The sequence below is a fragment of the Rhamphochromis sp. 'chilingali' genome (genome assembly GCF_963969265.1).
Source record: "Rhamphochromis sp. 'chilingali' genome assembly, chromosome: 4".
NCBI classification, from domain to species: Eukaryota; Metazoa; Chordata; class Actinopteri; order Cichliformes; family Cichlidae; genus Rhamphochromis; species Rhamphochromis sp. 'chilingali'.
The window spans coordinates 22,007,734-22,028,544 of NC_137948.1; the positions used below are offsets into that span (position 1 = coordinate 22,007,734).

A 20,811-nucleotide genomic window follows, 5' to 3' on the forward strand; every position below is an offset into this window, starting at 1 on the left:
AATAGTATCTATAAATGTAGGTGTAGATATTTCAACAAACAGTGAGGGCTACTTTTTTTTAAATCAACAACATTACTCTCGGACTACTTCAGCCACAGTTTCTGTTAACAGCAAGGCAAAATATGCTTAAAACTGAAAGAATATCATTAACTGTGACCTGTCCACTAATGAGGGTGGGTTTAAAACTATGCCTTCAACCATTATGTAAGAATTTGTTCCCAGCCTATGGGTTCATTTTCATAAAAAATTACATTATTCATTTTTCTTGTTATTATTATTACATTTGTTTCAAAAGGATTTACAAGAGGAAAAATGAGCAGATCATAAAGTTAAGTAAGAGTGGGAACTGTGGGAAATAAGCAGTTAGACGTTTTGGCTAACTTATGTGAATTGCTCTGTCCTTAGAAGATCCTCTGTTGAGTGTAAGGAATGTGTAAATGCAGTAATGATGATGGTACAATTCCCAATGAGTAGGCAATGTGAAAGGTTAAAGTGTCAAAAGCTGCCTCTCCAGGGTTTGTGTTGAACTAAAACAAACTACATCCTAGGTGCTGACCATTCCCATATTTATTCTTAAAGTAATTTTTAAAGGTCTAAACAATAGGCCAAAGCTTTTAAATTTGTGGTAGTACTGTTTTTCATCTAATAAGAAAGAGAACCAAAAGATACCTAAATTAGAGGTTTTATGTAAGAGTAAACAATTCCCAAGATCTAAATGGGGGAAAGTTTGGAAGATTTGTGAAGCAAGACTTGGAGAAGCAAGTTGAAAGGAACAGATGAAACTTCACTTCAGCAACATGCAGATTTAAATCTCAGGTAAAGGTAAAGCTTTTTGATGTTTATAAATTTGCTCTTCTTTGCTCAAGAATTTGAAACTATAGTGATAAAATTCACTGACATTATAATAAACTCAAGATAAGACTGGGTAGCAAGAACTGACTGAACTGACTGGCAGAGAAACAGGAATTCACACCAGTTTGAATGTAAGCGGAAGCAAAAATAATATGAAAAACAAAGAGCACAGCACAAATTTGGATGTGTCTTTTGTTCCACTTTTGCTGGTATTTGCAGTTTGTATAATTCTGCAGCACAATATTTACAATAGCTACTTACACTTACACCCTGAGAGTTTTGATATAAATACACATTACATGATTTTATAAATTTGATGTTTATTAGATGTTGTGCTTGACTTTTTCTCACTGTGTGGTCCCTGTAGGACAGCTACAATATTAAACCTTACCTGCTGATACAGCTTCAAGTGACACTTCAAGACATTTAGTCAGAAATATTGCTTCATAAAAAATGACTTTTTTATGATTAAAATAAATACTTTTACTTGCCTTGTTTACTTACCTCCATCACTGATACAGATGCAGTGAAATCTCAGTTTAAGATGGGACAGGAAGAGAAACAGATTTAAGGTAATTAAATACACTATGTGAAAAAAAACCCTACTGGGCCACACCTCCTAATTATTATCATTAATGACATGTTTTCCTATGTGATACAAATGCTTTTAAGGAACTAAGTCTGCGTGCCCTGTCCCAAATACTTTGATCTTCTGTTATTTACTGGATGTGTTCAGTAACCTCTGGTTAGCACATTTTGTGAGAGCTAGAAAATGACAATATGACTTATGACAAAGGAACATTTGTAGTAAACCTTTAGTGTCAATATGTTAATTTCTAATCCTGTCAGTGTTTTTATTTGTGTTGCTCAGAAAGTGAATTGAAAGCACTCTATCATATGGTTTCATCACTGTATAATATTGGATGTGATGATGTGCTATGGCTTATCATTACAGCTGTTAATATGTTGATGCAAATATTGGGGTGGCCTTTACAGTGCTCCCTCTCACCCACTGTATTTGGATAGGTTTTGGGACACTCTGTCCACAAAGACCTAAGCGGGGAGAGAAGATGAAAATGTAATAGTAACGACAGTGACAGTGAAAAATATGTAGAATGTAAAATAAGATTTGAACTGTAATGCACATTTTTCCCCAAGTTGTACACTTTTGCTTTTTCCAAAGTGAAGAAACAACTTCTCTTCTAAGCCATATTAAGATTAAGATTTATTATATTTATTATATTGAGAAACACTGGATTGTATAAATCAAACCAAGTTATCACATAATATACACATTTGTGAACACTTACTGTGACTGTGCTGCGGACCTGGCGGATGTCTTCACCTCTATATATAACACCTCGTTGTCCTGTTCACTGGTACCATCCTGTTTCAAAGCAGCAACCATCGTTCCCATCCCAAAACAGTCAAATGTCACATGTCTGAACGATTTCAGACCTGTGGCACTCACCCCCATTCCCGCCAAATGCCTGGAGAGACTGGTCATTAAACACATCAGAGCTGCTTTTCCACCATCCCTGGACTCGCACCAGTTTGCATACAGGGAGAACCGGTCAACCGAGGATGCGATCGCCACAGTGCTGCACACATTACTGAAGCACTTGGAACACAGGAACACCTATGCACGGCTCCTCTTTGTAGACTACAGCTCGGCTTTTAATACCATCCGGCCATACAAACTCCGTCCCAAACTCCACCAACTGGGACTTAACTCCTCTCTGTGCAACTGGATTGTGGACTTCCTCACTAACCGTAGACAGAGTGTCAGAGTGGGTAAGAACACCTCTTCCACCCTTGTGGTCAACACCGGTGCCCCTCAGGGGTGTGTTCTGAGCCCTCTGCTATACACTCTCTTCACCCATGACTGTATTTCCTCCTGCGCGTCCAATCTCATTGTTAAGTTTGCAGATGACACTACAGTGCTCGGACTTATATCCAACAATGATGAGACAAACTATAGGACAGAGGTGCAACAACTAGAGTCATGGTGCCACGACAATAACTTGGTCTTAAACACCAAAAACACCAAGGAGATCATTGTAGATTTCCAGAAGAGGGGTCATAACAACCATCTGCCTCTCTTCATTGGCAGTGAGGCGGTGGAGAGGGTGAGCAGTTTTAAATTCTTGGGGGTAACTGTGACCGAGGACCTGTCCTGGGGCAACCATATCACCTCAGTTGTACGGAAGGCCCAACAGCGCCTCTACTACCTGAGGAGACTGCGGAGCGCACACATTCCCAGATCTCTGATGTTGAACTTCTACAACTGTGCCATCAGCAGCGTTCTGACGTATGGATTTCTAGTGTGGTTCCCCAGCTGCACCAAGGCCGATCAGCAAGCACTCCAGCGGGTGGTGAAAGAAGCTGGCAGAATTATTGGAACAAGTCTGCCAGAGATCAGTAATATCTTCCCCACTCGCTGTCTGAGGAGGGTGCACAGTATCCTGCGGGACCAAGATCACCCTGCGCGCCACCTTTTCCATCTGCTGCCCTCAGGGAGAAGGTACAGGTCTATACAGGCCAGAACATCCAGACTGGCCAACAGCCTGTATCCACAGGCTGTGAGGCTCCTGAACTCTCTGCCCCCCTCTCACGGACAATAACCATATCCAACTTCTTAATAGCAATGAACTGGTCTGCATTGGTGCATCATATCTTTATTCTCTTCCCCCTCCTGCCCCCCCTCTTTCTTAAATAGATAACTATCATATCTGATATCATATCTCACAGTACAATAATATTGAATGGGTTGCATTGTTGTATTTTGTCATGTTTCTCAGGTCTTTGTCTGAATTTCTACGAACATTATTGCTAAGGATTGTCTTATTGCATTGGAGTCACACTGGGTTAAATATGTACACTTGGGTTTTAAGGGGTATTTATTATTTTCTTCTTTTTTTGGGGTTGTATGGAAGCCCCAAACGCAATTTCATTGTTCTTGACAATGACAATAAATAAATAAATACTAAATACTTACATGAAATTTATTTAGATGCATCATAAATTACAAGATTTTTTTTTACTTTCTAACGTTAACATTATGTGAACAAATGGCAGATAAATACATAAGTAAACCCATCCTTTAAAGTAATGATACACAACCTGTAGTAGCCTGTGAACTACAATATACACAGCAGACTTTTCACAGTGTGTATAATAACCTCTTCTTCTTCACCCACCTCCACAGGCTGATGCAGACACAGATGGTCTTGAAACACACAGAAGAGACCTCATTGGACCACGGACTCGATGCTCCACAATGCATCAGCAGTGCAAAGCAAAAAAGCTGTGTCCACTTGATCTCAGCTAAGGCAGCCGTTTTAAATGCTGGTTGTTTCTTTAGTTGTTATTCATTAGGAAACACAGTTTACTGCACCCATGTTTGATATTTGAAAATCCAAAGTTTAGCACATGAATTCCTATCTGATCGTAACATTATATTGTAGATAACAGGTGTTTAAACAGAGTCACCAAGTTTCCTGCAGTAAGTAAATGTACAAATTTCCATTAATAAAGAGTTAGCAGATTGTACCACATTCAGTATGTGTTTTGTGGTGGTAGATTTCTGAGGATTTGAATGGTGGTTTGTAATGAGCTCACAATGGAAACTAGAATTTTAATCTTAAGTGTGTATGCAATATTTTAATATACCCTAACTTTCCATTTATTATTACTTCCATGGATACAAGTGTAATGGAACCTAAACACGTTGTTTCCATTACCAAAAACTGCTTGCTGGGGTCTGGAGTCAATGTACATCTTAATTACTGTGTATGTTCTTGCAGACAGTTTACTCATTAAATATGTTAAACCTGTCATGTAAAAGGAAGCCTTCTTCATTTCTTTGCTACAACCAAGTTCCTATCATGTTTAATCTAACTTGCATCTGCACTGTTCGAATACATCCTCACAGCAAGCTGTTCTACAACTTACCAGCACCAGAAAGGTTTTGATAGATGACAGCAAATTCAAAAAACTTAATGAAGCACTTTTTTTTGGCCAGTAATGTTATTTAATTCACTGCTAATGTTACAGTAGCACAATCATAGTGGGAACTCCTTTAAAACTCCTTTTATAATTTCGGATACCTCAGCCTTTTCTCCTTGTTTCCCTTCTGGAAGAATGGTTTATTGAGAGCCACGCTTACACTGACGTTGACATGGACCAAATGAAGGTCCAGATGTATCTCTCAGGTCCTGTGTCAGCAGTGGCGTGTGTGCCACCCCAAAGGCAAAACAATAAAATTCAATCAAATATCAAATGTCCGATTATGTTTTCACGGTGAAGCTCAGATATCCGAGTGTAAGTGAATGCAGCATCGGCTTCAGCGCTATGCGCATCACGTTAGCAAAGGTAGGAGAGCCAAGCACGAAAGACGGCACTGCAGGAAACAATTTTTCGGTGAAAGAAAATGAGGACAGAATAAATGTCCCGGTAAGTAATATTAAGTTTGCTGAGTTTAGTAAACTTCGGTGAAATTAGAATACCAAAGAAAAAATAACACTTAAAGAATTATTGCAGCCGTTGAATATTTCAGACAGTAGGCTACTGAGGGGAGCTAACATAAGAGTTATGCGTTATAAGATATAATCTAAGTCGTAACATTACTGTATTGAGCTGCAGATTTGGTTGCAGGTTAACATAGCTGGACTGGCCATCGGGCATACCGGGCATATGCCCGGTGACTTATTTTTTATTTTTTTTTGTAAGGGCATGAACAATGAGAGGTGGTGGATTGGCCAGATGCAGGTCGATGTGTAAAAATAACTCAGTTGTTTGGTGGTGGCTATGGCGGGGCTTCCACAGAGGCCAGCACGTGGATGAGGGAAGGGGAGGCAGGAGGAGAGCCCCAAGGCAGCCGCCAGTCTGAGTGTCAGGTGAACTGAACTTCAGGTAAGAAGTTATGACCGGGGCCCTATTTCAGGAAGCCGGTTTAGAGCAAAATCTGAGTAAGTATACCCTGAGTTAACGAAAACTCTGGGTTTTCGGTTTCACAAAGCGAGTTTAGATTAATTCTGAGCGAGTTACTATGACAACACACTCCGTGAAGCTAACCTGCCCCCTAGCAGGTTTACTTCAACTAACCCTGACTGTCCCCGCCTCTTTGTCAGAAACCTGACTGTAGGAAGTGTCAGACATGGCGTGCCCCTTCCTTGAAGAGCCAGTAGATGTTGAAGCCCAAATTCTCCGCAGAGCTCTCCGCCGGGAGAGAGTGATTAGAGCGCGTTTGGACATTTTATCATTTCCTGATGATTTCCTGTGTGAACGTTACCGTTTTTCAGCACAATCTATAATTTATTTGAATAACATCCTCAGGCCTAATATTGCTCATGTGACACATCACGGACATTCTCTCAGTTCTGTACATATTATTTGTATCGCACTTCGGTTTTTTGCAAACGGGAGCTTTCTGTATAATATTGGTTACGCTGAGCACGTTCCCAAGGCTACCGTCTGTCGGGCAGTCAGGAATGTTACAGTTGCACTGAAACGTCTCCTGTACTCGTCTGTGGTGTTCCCCGGTCATAGACCCACAAGATTTATCAAAGAGGGATTCCACAAAATTGCAGGTAGCAGGATGAACAAAACTTAATTCATGATGTGGTGATACTTGAACTACTACTTAAATTTTACATTTATTCTCACGGTTCCCAGGCGTGATTGGCTGTAGAGATGGCACTCACATTCCAATCATTGCTCCTTCAGTAAATGAAGGAGACTATGTGAACAGGAAGTCTTTCCACAGCATTAATGTACAGGTACATGGTTCCCTGTAGCATTTCAAACTAACAAATTATTTCATTATAGTAATGGATGCTAATTTGTGTTCTCTGCACTGTGAAGATCATATGTGATGCTGCCAACATTATCACAAATGTGGAAGCCAAGTGGCCAGGCTCTGTGAGTGGTGGTGGTGGAGGACCCCCACCTGTTTTTCAGGCCTCCGTTTTTTTTCTAGTGGCCATAACGGGTCACATTTGAGCATACAGAGTAAGCAAATATGTACTTGTAATGTGCTCAGATAATTTCAATAAGTGCTTACAGAGGGGAAATTAATGTAGCCTCTAACTGCAATTGATTTACATCGGACAAACAGACCAAGCACTATGGCTCATAATACAATTACACCTTACCTGTTTGGACTATATTTTTATATTTCATTTTTACTTGCTGCCAGGAACGTTGGGGGCCTGTTGGGTTGCACCTGCGCTCAAATCACATCACAAAATAAACTGTATAAAACACAAAATAAAATATAATAAAATAACGTGTTAAATGGGTGGAAATCCCTAGATCAATGTTTAAATTAACACTCACGCATTGACTCTATGTTTTGCCATGCATGCTCCCTTTCTTTTGCAGCTGAGGCTGTGTTACTTTTTTTCTGCAAAATTTGCATGTTATCAGCATATGCTGCCATCAGAATTTCGGCCTCAAGCGCTGTAAAATACATTGACCGCGCCTTCTTTCCCTCCGTCTCCATGGTGACTCGCTTAATCTGTGCTCCACTGATCAGGGCTTTATGTATCCTCGTGCGCGCGCTTAACTTGGGGTTAAAGCAACTCCGCGTTGATTGAACTAATTGTTATCAGCCTTTCTGAAACCGAATATTCCGAGTTGGACAGTTCGGGGTTACTCAACCCTGAGTATCGTTTTTCACTCTGAGTTTTCTAAACCGGCTTCCTGAAATAGGGCCCTGCAGTCTATCTGGGTCAGATATAAACCAAGTTTAGGTGGAGTTTATTTTCGTTGTGCTGACTTTTTACCCTCAGTTGCAAAAACTCGTACTGCGTTCTAGCCAGCTTGACGGAGTTTATATACAGCTGGGTGGGTGCTATGATGTTACTGACAGTGAACTTTATTTTATTCATAAGGTTAGTAGAGTTGCCAACGGCTCCTTAAAAAAATGGAATGGTCCCTCATTCAGAGAAAATATTACACGTTTCGTATTGAGCTGAAAAGAGACGCAGTTTGTCCCGGACTTTCGCTATAATGAAAAAAAGACACAAAGCTGGAGTTATTCTGTGTTTATGCTGCACAGCTGCCTCTTCTCTCATTCTCTCCTGCTCCCTCTCCTGTTGCTACTTCAATCATGAAACTGATCAATGATCAGCTGATCAGCTTTTCTCTCTTGTTTGTTTATCGCCCACTTTGTGCCAGAAACAGGAAACCAGCGGATGTCGCGCTAAACAACAGCAGCACGTTTAAGCTTGATCAGCTGTTGTTAGAATTTATTTAATATTAATTTCTAGTATCAGCTGATGTTTGCTGGAGCCACAGCTGTAAAGCTGCTGGTCATGATGTCGGTTTGGATATGTGGTGAGAGGGAAACATGAGGATGAAACCAGGAGATGTCCTTACTGGATCATCAGAGCTGTGATGGAGAAACAGGTTTACCTTTTGGGTGACGTGAATGAGTTGAAGTTATGAGCTGTTTCTGAGAGACAAATAACACCAGGATCCTTTTCTAAGTAGCTGACAGCTGGTAACTGTGCAGGGGCGGGTCTAGCAAAGTGTTTCCAGGGGGCCAGGTAGGGCATTAACAGGGAAAGGGGGGCACAAGGAAATACTTTTCTTTTTTATTCTCATTTAAAATATCTAGCTTTTATTAAATAATTATCTAAATCTTGCGAACAAAGTTTTTATCTGACGTAAAATGTATAGAAATCATACATATACCAAAAAGACTGTGTACATCACTGTCACAACAGCATTTGTTTTCATTCAAAGGCTTTATGGCTTTAATACCTGGTGGGCCGGTCTGTAGTGAAAATGCCTAATTTTTTGTCCCAGTCCAGCCCTGCAGGTTAATACTGGCAGTGTCACCATGCCAGCTGACTGTATTTCATCATCAGCCAGTGTTGTTCTTTATCAATATTACCAAAGTTTACCATAAGGCAGCATATAAAGTATTTACTTGCTTTCAGGTTTTATTCAAATGTTAGTCTTTTCATTTGTTTCCCCACTTTTTTCCTGTTTCAAAATCAAACACCAGTTTGTGAGAAGATTATCTTCTTTTTTTAACAGGCAGATAAAGTTTTGCATTGGAACTGGCTAATCTGCCAATTGTATGTTAAAAATGTTCGTATTTTAATATTCAAAAATGTTTTTGCCCAAAACATATGTGCACTACATGTCAGTAAAAATACTATGCAAATATTGATGTCCTTGAATGCTGAGTAAGCACTGACAAAGCACTGATTGTATCTCTTGTACTTTATCAACGCAGTATCTAAAAACTTTGCACCGTAGTGGTTAAAATCTCATTCTAATAAGAGTTAAAAGTGCATTCGGTTATTAGGTTTATAGGATTATTGAATTATGGTTAACGGTTGGTAGAATTGTTTTTAACATTATCTGCCAATTACATCTGCCACCCTTCTCCAAATCTGTGCCCCTACCTGGCCCCCCCAACAAAAATTTTCTCGACACGCCACTGGATGTGCTCCGCTGGCACGGCCATTAATTTTTTAATACACCTTCTCAGATTAATTCACTGGGTGTCGTGCCATCAGTTAACCCTTCGCGTGCCAGCTGTGTGGCAGGAGTGCCCAGGATTGCCGACTCCTGGTCTAACCCATGCGAAATACAGGGCTGCAAATTCCCCTCTTGTCATCTAAAACGATTGCCTATTATTGTCACAAGGGGGCGCTTTGATGCAGTCTTGCTGCGTTACGACCTTGTGTCTCGTGCGCAGGAAGCATTGGCTGTCTCTTCCTATGAGAGCTTCGCAATAATGGCGGTCAAGTGTTTTTTCAACAAAGTATGCAGTGCTGCAAACTAGATAATGAGACCAAATTGTTTTTTTGTTTTTTTTACATATCAATGCTAATAAGCTACTCTTTTATTAGGCCCCGAACTCTGACCACAAAGGGAATAACATGTGTCGAATTACTTGTGTTGGAGTTATTTGTCCCGGTGAGTCACTCGCTTTCGTTAGCTACCTGTTAAGTTTACACAATGTATTTTTCCCGCCGATTAAGCTCAGAAACATTTGAAAAAAACTAAACAAAACACCAATACAGTCGGGAACTGTGAGAATGTATTGTGTTGTTTTACTTATCTTGTTGTTCCTTACAGTAAGTACAATAAGTGTTTAATGTTCTAAGCTACAGATGGTACTTATCAGTACATATCTATATTTTTCTATCTATAAAAAGAAAGCTGACGCTTGCGAGACTTGGTCTGGGTTTTTATAGCAGATGACATTAAAAATATTGTGCAGTCAAAAACGAAGTGAAGCAGAGCAAAGTTACAGAGGTTTGATTAGAGACACAGCTAAGCGTACGTGCCGGCGGGTGAGAAAGCCACATCTCAGTGATTCTGATCCGTCGGGTCCGCGTTTTGTGTTTACATCTTTGAGCAGAATCCGTGTACCTGCTCTCATTTACTGTTTTAGCGGTTTGGTGGTTGTAGAAATTTTGTGAGGTTTAACCTGAGATTCTGGCGTTTCGGGCAAAATAAATTTCTATTTAAAAATCGATTCAGGTTTTAATGAATCGATATCACGTTATCCAAGCCAGAATCGATTTTAATCGATAAATCGATCATCAAAACCCACCCCTATTAAGAAATATAAAATTTTCACTACTGAATGGACATTAATGATTCAATTCAACCTTAACTATAGCAACAAGTCACATCTGTTGTCTAGAGGCACTTTACATTGGAAGGCAGAGACCCTATACTATTAGAAAATGAATCCCACCAATCAGAGAGCCCACTATGAGCAAACAATCAGCAACAGTGGGAAGGAAAAACTGTTGCAACCTCTGTTAGATCCAGGAAATCTGTTGAGACGCATTAGAGGTTAGGGCAACAGATGCAAGTCTTCAGAGCAGTGACAGTGTGACTTTCGTTGTGCATACTTTAACCTGATTGAGTTTTCAGTTTTCTTACTTGTCAAAATGCATCATGAGTAAAAAACAATCCTTGACATGGTAATGAAAGAGTATTCTCAGCAAAGTTGAGTTAAACAAGTTTTAATGGAAGTTTAAGTTAAATCTTTTGATTTTTACTAATTTTGATTACATCAACGTAATTTTATTACATTAACCTAATCAAATAAGGCCAATTTTGATGAAGCTCCTGACCCAGCCCAAGCTCTCTATGAAGACGAGGAAAAACTCCCCGGGGGGCCAGAATGATGGGAAGAAACCTCGGGAAAGCCAATTCAAAGAGAGATCCCCTTTCCTGGGATGGCTGGGGGGGTTACAGGAATTTCAGGATAGCAAAATTTAGAATTGGCCAAAAAAAACCAAAAAACAACCTTTTCCTGTTAAAAAAAACCAAAAAAATGAAAGAAAGACAAAAAAAGAAAGTTAGGTCACGTATCACACTTATATGATAATATATGAAATGTGTGTGTGTGAGAGATGGGTTTATCTGAGCCAGGGGTGACGCTGGAGGTCCCCCAGCGTTGGGCGCTTCTCCGGGACATCGGTTAAACACGCATCCAGGAAATTCCGGCAGTCTGGAAAGAAAGAAAGGAGAGAAAAGATGAAGATGATAGTTCCAGTGATCCAAGCCATCAGTGAATCTTGAAGTGTGATGTTTTCTTACGTGGGGACAGATGCTCGTTGAATTTCAGTTCGTTTTCAATGAACGTCATGATATTAAAGTCCCCCACATGAAGCGCTTCGTACAGCACCACTCCCATTTGCCACACCGTGGTGGGTCCAGGCCTGTATTTTTTGCCCCAGTAACATTCGGGAGGGCTGTGGATAGGTGTACCTAATAAACAGACACAATTACAATTTCTTCTAAAACAAAAGGCACAAATTGCTACATCTGTGAAGAGCAGGAGCTGAATATGTTACCATAGAAGAAGCAGAACTGCGATTGCTCCGTAGCAAAGCAGCTCAGGCCAAAGTCAATGATACGAACTCGAGGCACATCTGAGCCGGTCTCAATCAGAATGTTGTCACTCTTGATGTCCCGGTGAAAGATGTGTTTCTCTTCCAGGTCCTTTGCTGCATCAACCAGTTGCTTCAGAATGACCTGGAAAAGATGAAAAAGACAGTAATGAGTCAACAGGTTGATGCTTCTTTGATACTCTGTGCTTTCAGTGCTGTACAGTCTAAGGCTCTTCCAGTCAACTTACCTTGGCCTTTCCTTCTGGTAAACATCCTCCATTTTCTCTTATGTAGTCAAACAGGTCCACCGCGGGGACAGGTCTCTCCTGCACCAGGATCAGCTCTGTGCCAAAGTCAAACCAGTCCAACAGAGACACAGGAGCCGACGTTCCCACTGATCCATCTGCTTCAGCTGCAAGCTTCAGCAAAATGGCCACTTCCACTGAGACTTCCTTCCCGTTTTCATCCTGATATATTACAACAAAGTGGATGATGAGGAACAGATGTTTCACAGGTGAACGCTGCACTCAGTCCAGGAATGTAAAAACAGTTCAAGTGTTGCACACTTACCGTCACTTTGATGGGGATTCTGTTCTTGGGAACGTGTTTGATGGCTACCTAAAAGACACAGAGCATTGGTGAGCATTTCCTCAGTATGACATCATTAAAGGTGTAAAACGGCACCTTTAATGCTCAGCTGACGATATTATCCGTTATCTGCATTACTGCCTGTCTTACTCCCACCATCTGAACACTTACTGGGAAATGATCTGTTATCCTGTAGCCAGCAAACACTGCTCCACAGCCGCCATTTCCTAGATGGTGCTCCTGCACATATCTGGCTTGGTATTCCCCTGAAAAGACCCAAATGTTGTTTTACTACAGCTGTGACACAAATTACTCTCTGCTGTACCCTAAATGTTCATTTTGCTCTTCACCTGAGTATAAAAGCCAAGCTGCTTGCTACTTACGTTGCTGGTCGGCTGCTGGATTTTGGACGACGTTTTTGGTTTTGTCCTTTTTCTTTTTCTTGGGTGACTCTTTGCTGTCTCCCGCAGACTTGTTTCTGCCATTTTTTGTGCACCCCTTTGTGTTTTGACTGCAGTCTGCAGATGTGGAAAACAGCAAAAGCACATCAGCGTATTAGATCATACACACAAATATCTCCCAAACACTAATATCTTAAACCGAGCAACCAGCTGTGCACTTAATCTACGCCTCACTCAACTAATTAGCCTACCTTTACCAGTGTCCACGGAGGAAGACGCTTGCTCCCTGTCTTCACTCGTAGGCTCAGCAAGTTTAATCTTCTTCGGTGCACTGGTTGTGCCCGCTCCATCTTGCTGGGCCTTACGCTTCACTGCTTTGACCTGGTGTGTATCTGAGCTGGTGGAAGGAGCAGCCTGCTCAGTGACCCTCCCTCTTTTTACGGGGGTCTTCTTTTCAGGACTGGCCTTTCTTTTAGCCATCCTGCTCTTAGAGTCTATAAACAACAACAACAACAACACAGTAGTGAAAAAGAGTGCTCGACATCAGGACTGGAAGGATTTTGATGCCATTTTAGGAAGTATTGGTTAAATTATAATAACAAGTTTATCCTTTTGATAAAAAACAGAGCAACACGACTCCATACTAGGTCTACTAAGACTTAGATCTTCATGACACTTGTTGATCTGTTTTTACTGCTGAGTCCAAGAATAAACTTGTCACATTATTTTACCAAAAGACAAAGTGCCCCATTAACCTTTCTTTGATTAGACGTGTTGTAATTATGTTATTTTCAGTCAAACATACCCATATGGAAAAGAAATGGTACAAATTTATAAAAGACTTGCGTAAGATGTGGCCTACTTCATACAGTGAATCATATCAGGCTTATATGATTTACTCGTGAAAGTGGCCACTTTCTCATTACTTTCATATATTGTTTTAGTAAGTATCCAAAACATACAAGTTTCACACAAGACAGATACAAACTTTATAAGATTTATATATATCTTTTCCATATGGGTAGGATTCAAATGTTTCATTTTATACACAGACTGTCAACATTTTTAGAAAAGTAGATTCTGTTATTTGAGGGATTTTACCCAGATTTGATGTATTTGTTTACTTACTTTGATCTCCTGGATCTTTCTTATCTCCTGAATTTGTATTTTTTCTCGTTTCCTTTTTCATGTTAATTTTTGAGACCGTTTAAAAGTGAAAATGTCACCGTGATGAGGGAATACTTCTTCAAATGTGTGCGCTTGTCTTTCCTAAGCTGTTTAAGCGAGTTCCGTAAGTGAGCTTTCAAAATAAACTCAGGAGTAGGGATGGGTATCGTTTCGGTTTTATCCGATACCGGTGCCAAACCGGTACTTTTGAAACGGTGCCGGTGCTCAAACGGTGCTCAAACCGGTGCTTAAAGAATGGAGAGCACAAAATTGGTCCAAAAACCTCTCATGTTCAGCTGTTTTTTGTAAAAAGATAACAATGTTAGCCTTTTCTGCAGCTATGGGGCATATATGGCATCACTCTTGGCTGGAAGCAGTGCTTAATCAATGGAAAAAACACAAACTTTGTCCTAAACCTCTCATGTTTAACTGTTTTCCACTTTTTCTTTGGTCTTTTTAGCCTTTTTGGCCAGGGTGAAGCGAGTATCTGCCATCAAACAAGAGGACAGCTGCATGTAGCTATGATGATGTTTGCTAGTTCACCTTACCTGCATTAATGTAATAACGTGGTTAGCCTACTCAACGTAAATTACACACGAACAACATTAAGCTACTCACGCAGAGAAGAACGGCTGCTGCTGCATCATCATCCGTCATCATTTCTGCTACACTGGCAGGGCTAGGGGCCAGGACTCTCCTCTTCGTGTTTTTGGGGGATGTTGCATAACAGGCAACCCACCCGCAGTAGATGTGCTCGGTGTGAGGTCTCGCAGCAAGCTATCAAATACGGCGCATTTCTCGGCTTTAAAAAAACGCTATGCGTCGCTAGGTGTTTCGTCGGATTCGAGGTGTTACCTCCTTTGACAGTATCACAGTATCAGCTTAAAGCACTTGTTGCAGGCTGCTGAGTTTGCATATTTTGCTGTGAAGTACAGCCAGACTTTTGACCGCTTTGCCTTGGACATTTTTAATCTGTAGCTCTGCTCTAAAAGAACGCACGTACCTGGACCCGCCTACTATCCTCGGAAACGTAAAATGATTGGCTAGACGTGTATCACAGCTCAGGAAAAAAAAGCACCGAAATAAAGCACCGAAATGTGCGCTGCTTTTCGGTCTGGTTACTACCGTTTATGTCAGAACCGGTGCCATCATGGCACCGGACACCGGTACCCATCCCTACTCAGGAGACTATGGCATCAGAACCTTGCCTTTCAGTGACATCACCGACTGCCAGTAAAAGTGCTCCTAAGTAGTTTAAAGAAAAACACTATGGCAGACAAAGCCATAATAATTCATATAATTTAATGAGAAGTCGATATACCTACCTATAAATTTTGTTTTTTAAATTGTGCATTTATTTTTTATATAGTGTAACTACTGGACCTTATTTCTCTTTTTAAATCTAGAGGCAACCACGTTTTTGAGGTTGTATCACCTTTCCCATAGCTATTCATTTGTGTGAATAGCTATGGGTTAACTAGCTATTGGTGTTAATTTACTGATTAACTTATAAAACACATGCTCAACTTACTGAAAAAGTCCCACAGTGGCTTCCATCCTTATGTTGGTTTGTCCAGTTTACGGCAGAACACATCAAACCTGGGGCCCATGTCAGCCCTACTTGCGGCCGTATATTTAAGTGAAGAAATATAAAGCAATTTGGCACTTGAAGAGCCTTTTTTGTTAGCGGGGGATTTATTTATTTTTGAGTCCAATGTTAAAATGCGTTCTTAAAAAAGTTTTTTAAAAAAATTAATATGAAGGTCTAACCCAGGAGTCAGCAACCTTTCTGATGATAAGTGCCATCTAAAATTTCCTTAGAAGTCAACGTGCCATATGATTGCATTAGCAATAAATTAAATAACGCTCTATATCAACAGTTACACACTATATAGACCAACTTTATAGAATTATATTTGTTCGCAGATGTTGGCATAGAGCAGATCAGCTATTTTGAAACAAAAAATACACTTTTTTTCATCAGTAACAAGAACTCCATAACAGCAAATGAACTGTACAACAGAAAAATATCTCCCAAACACTAATATCTTAAACCGAGCAACCAGCTGTGCACTTAATCTACCCCTCACTCAACTAATTAGCCTACCTTTACCAGTGTCCACGGAGGAAGACGCTTGCTCCCTGTCTTCACTCGTAGGCTCAGCAAGTTTAATTTTCTTCGGTGCACTGGTTGTGCCCGCTCCATCTTGCTGGGCCTTACGCTTCACTGCTTTGACCTGGTGTGTATCTGAGCTGGTGGAAGGAGCAGCCTGCTCAGTGACCCTCCCTCTTTTTACGGGGGTCTTCTTTTCAGGACTGGCCTTTCTTTTAGCCATCCTGCTCTTAGAGTCTATAAACAACAACAACAACAACACAGTAGTGAAAAAGAGTGCTCGACATCAGGACTGGAAGGATTTTGATGCCATTTTAGGAAGTATTGGTTAAATTATAATAACAAGTTTATCCTTTTGATAAAAAACAGAGCAACACGACTCCATACTAGGTCTACTAAGACTTAGATCTTCATGACACTTGTTGATCTGTTTTTACTGCTGAGTCCAAGAATAAACTTGTCACATTATTTTACCAAAAGACAAAGTGCCCCATTAACCTTTCTTTGATTAGACGTGTTGTAATTATGCTATTTTCAGTCAAACATACCCATATGGAAAAGAAATGGTACAAATTTATAAAAGACTTGCATAAGATGTGGCCTACTTCATACAGTGAATCATATCAGGCTTATATGATTTACTCGTGAAAGTGGCCACTTTCTCATTACTTTCATATATTGTTTTAGTAAGTATCCAAAACATACAAGTTTCACACAAGACAGATACAAACTTTATAAGATTTATATATATCTTTTCCATATGGGTAGGATTCAAATGTTTCAGTTTATACACAGACTGTCAACATTTTTAGAAAAGTAGATTCTGTTATTTGAGGGATTTTACCCAGATTTGATGTATTTGTTTACTTACTTTGATTTCCTGGACCTTTCTTTTCTCCTGAATTTGTATTTTTTCTCGTTTCCTTTTTCATGTTAATTTTTGAGACCGTTTAAAAGTGAAAATGTCACCGTGATGAGGGAATACTTCTTCAAATGTGTGCGCTTGTCTTTCCTAAGCTGTTTAAGCGAGTTCCGTAAGTGAGCTTTCAAAATAAACTCAGGAGACTATGGCAACAGAACCTTGCCTTTCAGTGACATCACCGACTGCCAGTAAAAGTGTTCCTAAGTAGTTTAAAGAAAAACACTGTGGCAGACAAAGCCATAATAATTCATATAATTTAATGAGAAGTCGATATACCTACCTATAAATGTTGTTTTTTAAATTGTGCATTTATTTTTTTATATAGTGTAACTACTGGACCTTATTTCTCTTTTTAAATCTAGAGGCAACCACGTTTTTGAGGTTGTATCACCTTTCCATTTTCTATTAAAGTACATTAATTCATGTGTACTTTGTTTTCTAAAATAAAAACATCATAGTTACCCAATACCCCGTTGTTGTGTGAATAGCTATGGGTTAACTAGCTATTGGTGTTAACTAGCTGTAAAGCTGCTGGTCATGATATCGGTTTGGATATGTGATGAGAGGGAAACATGAAGATGAAACCAGGAGATGTCCTTACAGAATCATCAGAGCTGAACAGGTGATGGAGAAACAGGTTTACCTTTTAGGTGACATGAATGAGTTGAAGGGAAGTTATGAACTGTTTCTGAGAAATAAATGACACCAGGATCCTTTTTCTACGTAGCTGACAGCTGGTAACTGTGCAGGGGCGGGTCTAGCAAAGTGTTGCCAGGGGGCCAGGTAGGGCATTAACAGGGAGAGGTGGGGCACAAAGAAATACTTTTCTTTCTTATTCTCATTTAAAATGTCTCGCTTTTATTAAATAATTATCTAAATCTTACAACCAAAGTTTTTATCTGACGTAAAATGTATAGAAATCATACATATACCAACAAGACTGTACATCACTGTCACAACAGCATTTGTTTTCATTCAAAGGCTTTATGGCTTTAATACCTGGTGGGCCGGTCTGTAGTCAAAATGCCCGATTTTCTGTCCCAGTCCAGCCCTGCATGTTAATACTGGCAGTGTCACCATGCCAGCTGACTGGATTTCATCATCAGCCAGTGTTGTTCTTTATCAATATTACCAAAGTTTACCATAAGGCAGCATAGAAAGTATTTACTTGCTTTCAGGTGTTATTCAAATGTTAGTCTTTTCAGTTGTTTCCCCACTTTTTTCCTGTTTCAAAATCAAACACCAGTTTGTGAGAAGATTATCTTCTTTTTTTAATAGGCAGATAAAGTTTTACATTGGAACTGGCTAATTTGTCAATTGTTTGTTACAAATGTTCATATTTTAATATTCAAAAATGTTTTTGCCCAAAACATATGTGCACTACATGTCAGTAAAAATACTATGCAAATATTGATGTCCTTGAATGCTGAGTAAACATTGACAAAGCACTGATTGTATCTCTTGTACTTTATCAACGCAGTATCTAAAAACTTTGCACCGTAGTGGTTAAAATCTCATTCTAATAAGAGTTAAAAGTGCATTCAGTTATTAGGTTTATAGGGTTATTGAATTATGGTTAATGGTTGGTAGAATTTTTTTTTAAACATTATCTGCCAATTACATCTGCCACCCTTCTCCAAATCTGTGCCCCTACCTGGCCCCCCCAACAAAAATTTTCTCGACACGCCACTGTGTGTCAGGTCTTTGTTGGGTGGCTTTTTTTTTTATCAAGGTCTTTTTTTATTGAACAAAAATTATATTTAACAAATATTGCAGCAGTATTAATAAACAGTTTTTCTTCTTTTCCCCCCATACCTATCCAAAACAATGCAACCAAGGCGCAGCCAGTTATGCTGGATGGGTTTTTTTTTTGTCTGCTTCTTAAGGACATGACTTTCAGATAAATTTCTTTTTTTATACACCATTTGTCCAGTTTCCTCACATTTCTTTTAAAAACACACTACACACCATGCTGACATGTGCGACGTTTTAGGCAAATAGCCCCACTGACTCACTTCATTGATGTAAAATATTATTTTATATCTGCCAAACTCTGTCATCGTTACTATTTTTTGTAAACTCACCTACAAAATTGGAAACAAAAGATATGTGTACCGCTGGTAATAAAGCACCTAAAGATATAATAAAATTATCTCTGGTTCTTTGCTAAATTGTCTTTTATGTGTAAACCCAACACTGGTTCATCCTGTGAATTAGGTGCCTTTTTGTACTTGAATGATTCATAGGTCATTGCAGAGTGATTTATAGCTGTCAGCCTGTGTTTGTTATCTTTGGCATTTTTTGTAGATTCAGCTAAAATGGGAATGGGAATACATGTTGTGTTGTTTTTGATAGGCTGCTATTAACAAAGTCAAGTCCAGTTTAAGAAATTGCAAGAAACGTTTATATGACCACATAAAACAGGGGTGTCCAAACTGCGGCCCGCGGTCCATTTTTAATTGGCCCGCAAGTAATTTTATGAATAGAATAGAATTTGGCCCGAACTTTTGGTTGAGTGTATTGCACTTCTTAGTTTTAACACCAGGGGGAGCTGTTGTTAATCAAGGCAGTTGCTCCACCAAAAAGGTCAATCACAGAAGAAATTTACCCCCAAGTTACTAAACATGGCAGAACCAAAGAAGCGAAAGGTAGAAAGTGAGTGCAGAAAATTTCAGACACGGTGGGAGAGTGAATATTTCGTCAAAGAATTCAAGGGGAAGTGTGTCTGTTTGATCTGCACTGAAACTGCGGCAATTATGAAAGAGTATAATGTACGACGTCATTATGAAACCAAACATCAGGCCTATGCATCCTACACTGGTGCTGAGCGAGAGCAGAAATTAAAGCAAAGGGTAGCTCTCCTGCAAGGTCAGCAACAGTATTTTTTTCGTGCTCAAATTATCCAGGAAAAGGCTCCAATAGCCGGCTATGAGGTCGCCCAACTCATCGCAAGACATGTCAAGGCTTTTTCAGATGGAGACCTCATAAAACACGGCCTCGTTAAAGTCACCGAAATAATGTGCAGGACTTCACCAACGTCAGCGTGTCCAGAAATCCAGTTGTGCGACGCACTGAAGACTCGTCAGCCAACATTAAACTGCAACTGTCTGATAAAGCTGTGCTTTTGATTTTTACTCCATGGCATGAGATGAGAGCACCGATGCCACAGACACCGCACAGCTGCTAATTTTTTGCGGGGAGTGGACGAGAGCACGAGCGCTTTAGGTGAGTAAAAAATATATTCCACAGTACCCGTGGGTTAATAAGCATGCATGTGCAGGTACACATGCTTCAAATATCTATAATGCGCATCAATTCTGTCACTACCCTGCTTTTGCGCACCACTTTCTTTATATGCACAGCGCACGCACACGTAGTCAGCTGATCTCATCTGATGCAGATCTGCTCCTTGATCAAGTGACATTTGTCCGGATTTTTAGCACGAGTGGCGTCGGATCAGCACAGCAGCTGATTTACGGCCCGATTTACATACCCAGCGCAGCTGATACCAGAATAATTTACTAAAATTATATGGACTCCTGTTATTAAGTCCAGTTCAGTCTGTTAATGTTGATAATCGTTTCAAACGGACGTAGATGTTTTGCTAAGCCTAATAACTTAAATAACAAACTTGAAATGTACCCGTCCCATTTTCCCCTTTATTGTTTTTTTTCTCTGTACTGCAAATCTTCTGTCTAAGAAGAAATCTGAGGCTGCTGTTCTGAGAATGAGCTACCAAAGCTTTTTCTGATTAAATCAATAAAGATTAATTTAGGGAAAGCTGTGATGAAGGCAGTTTTGTCTTTAATTATATTCAACAATATAACACATTTGACCACTTTTAAGTGATTTTTCTAACTTTAATACAGTAAAGTTAAGGTTATATACCTA

The 20,811-nt window shown here is 39.8% G+C and overlaps 1 protein-coding gene across 1 annotated transcript; it reads right to left on the minus strand.

Annotated features, from left to right (window-relative positions):
* Positions 1-10,049: 10,049 nt before the first annotated feature.
* On the minus strand, positions 10,050-17,427 carry LOC308394734 (serine/threonine-protein kinase pim-2-like). The gene is made up of 10 exons (XM_080879198.1): positions 16,870-17,427; positions 15,993-16,235; positions 12,970-13,212; positions 12,701-12,835; positions 12,489-12,583; positions 12,300-12,347; positions 11,978-12,196; positions 11,694-11,874; positions 11,437-11,607; positions 10,050-11,347 (listed from the first exon to the last, which is right to left on the minus strand). The coding sequence occupies exons 1-10, from the start codon at positions 16,928-16,930 to the stop codon at positions 11,256-11,258; spliced, it is 1,488 nt and encodes a 495-aa protein (XP_080735324.1). The 5' UTR covers positions 16,931-17,427; the 3' UTR covers positions 10,050-11,255.
* Between the last annotated feature and the right edge of the window lie 3,384 nt (positions 17,428-20,811).

Bases quoted from the DNA above. Each gene is read 5' to 3' on its own strand.
- LOC308394734 (XM_080879198.1), bottom strand. From the start codon at position 16,930: ATGAAAAAGGAAACGAGAAAAAATACAAATTCAGGAGAAAAGAAAGGT. The intron at 12,348-12,488 runs GTAAGTGTTCAG...TGTGTCTTTTAG, and splicing joins GGATAACAGATCATTTCCCA to GTAGCCATCAAACACGTTCC. The intron at 11,348-11,436 runs GTAAGAAAACAT...CTTTCTTTCCAG, and splicing joins CAACGAGCATCTGTCCCCAC to ACTGCCGGAATTTCCTGGAT.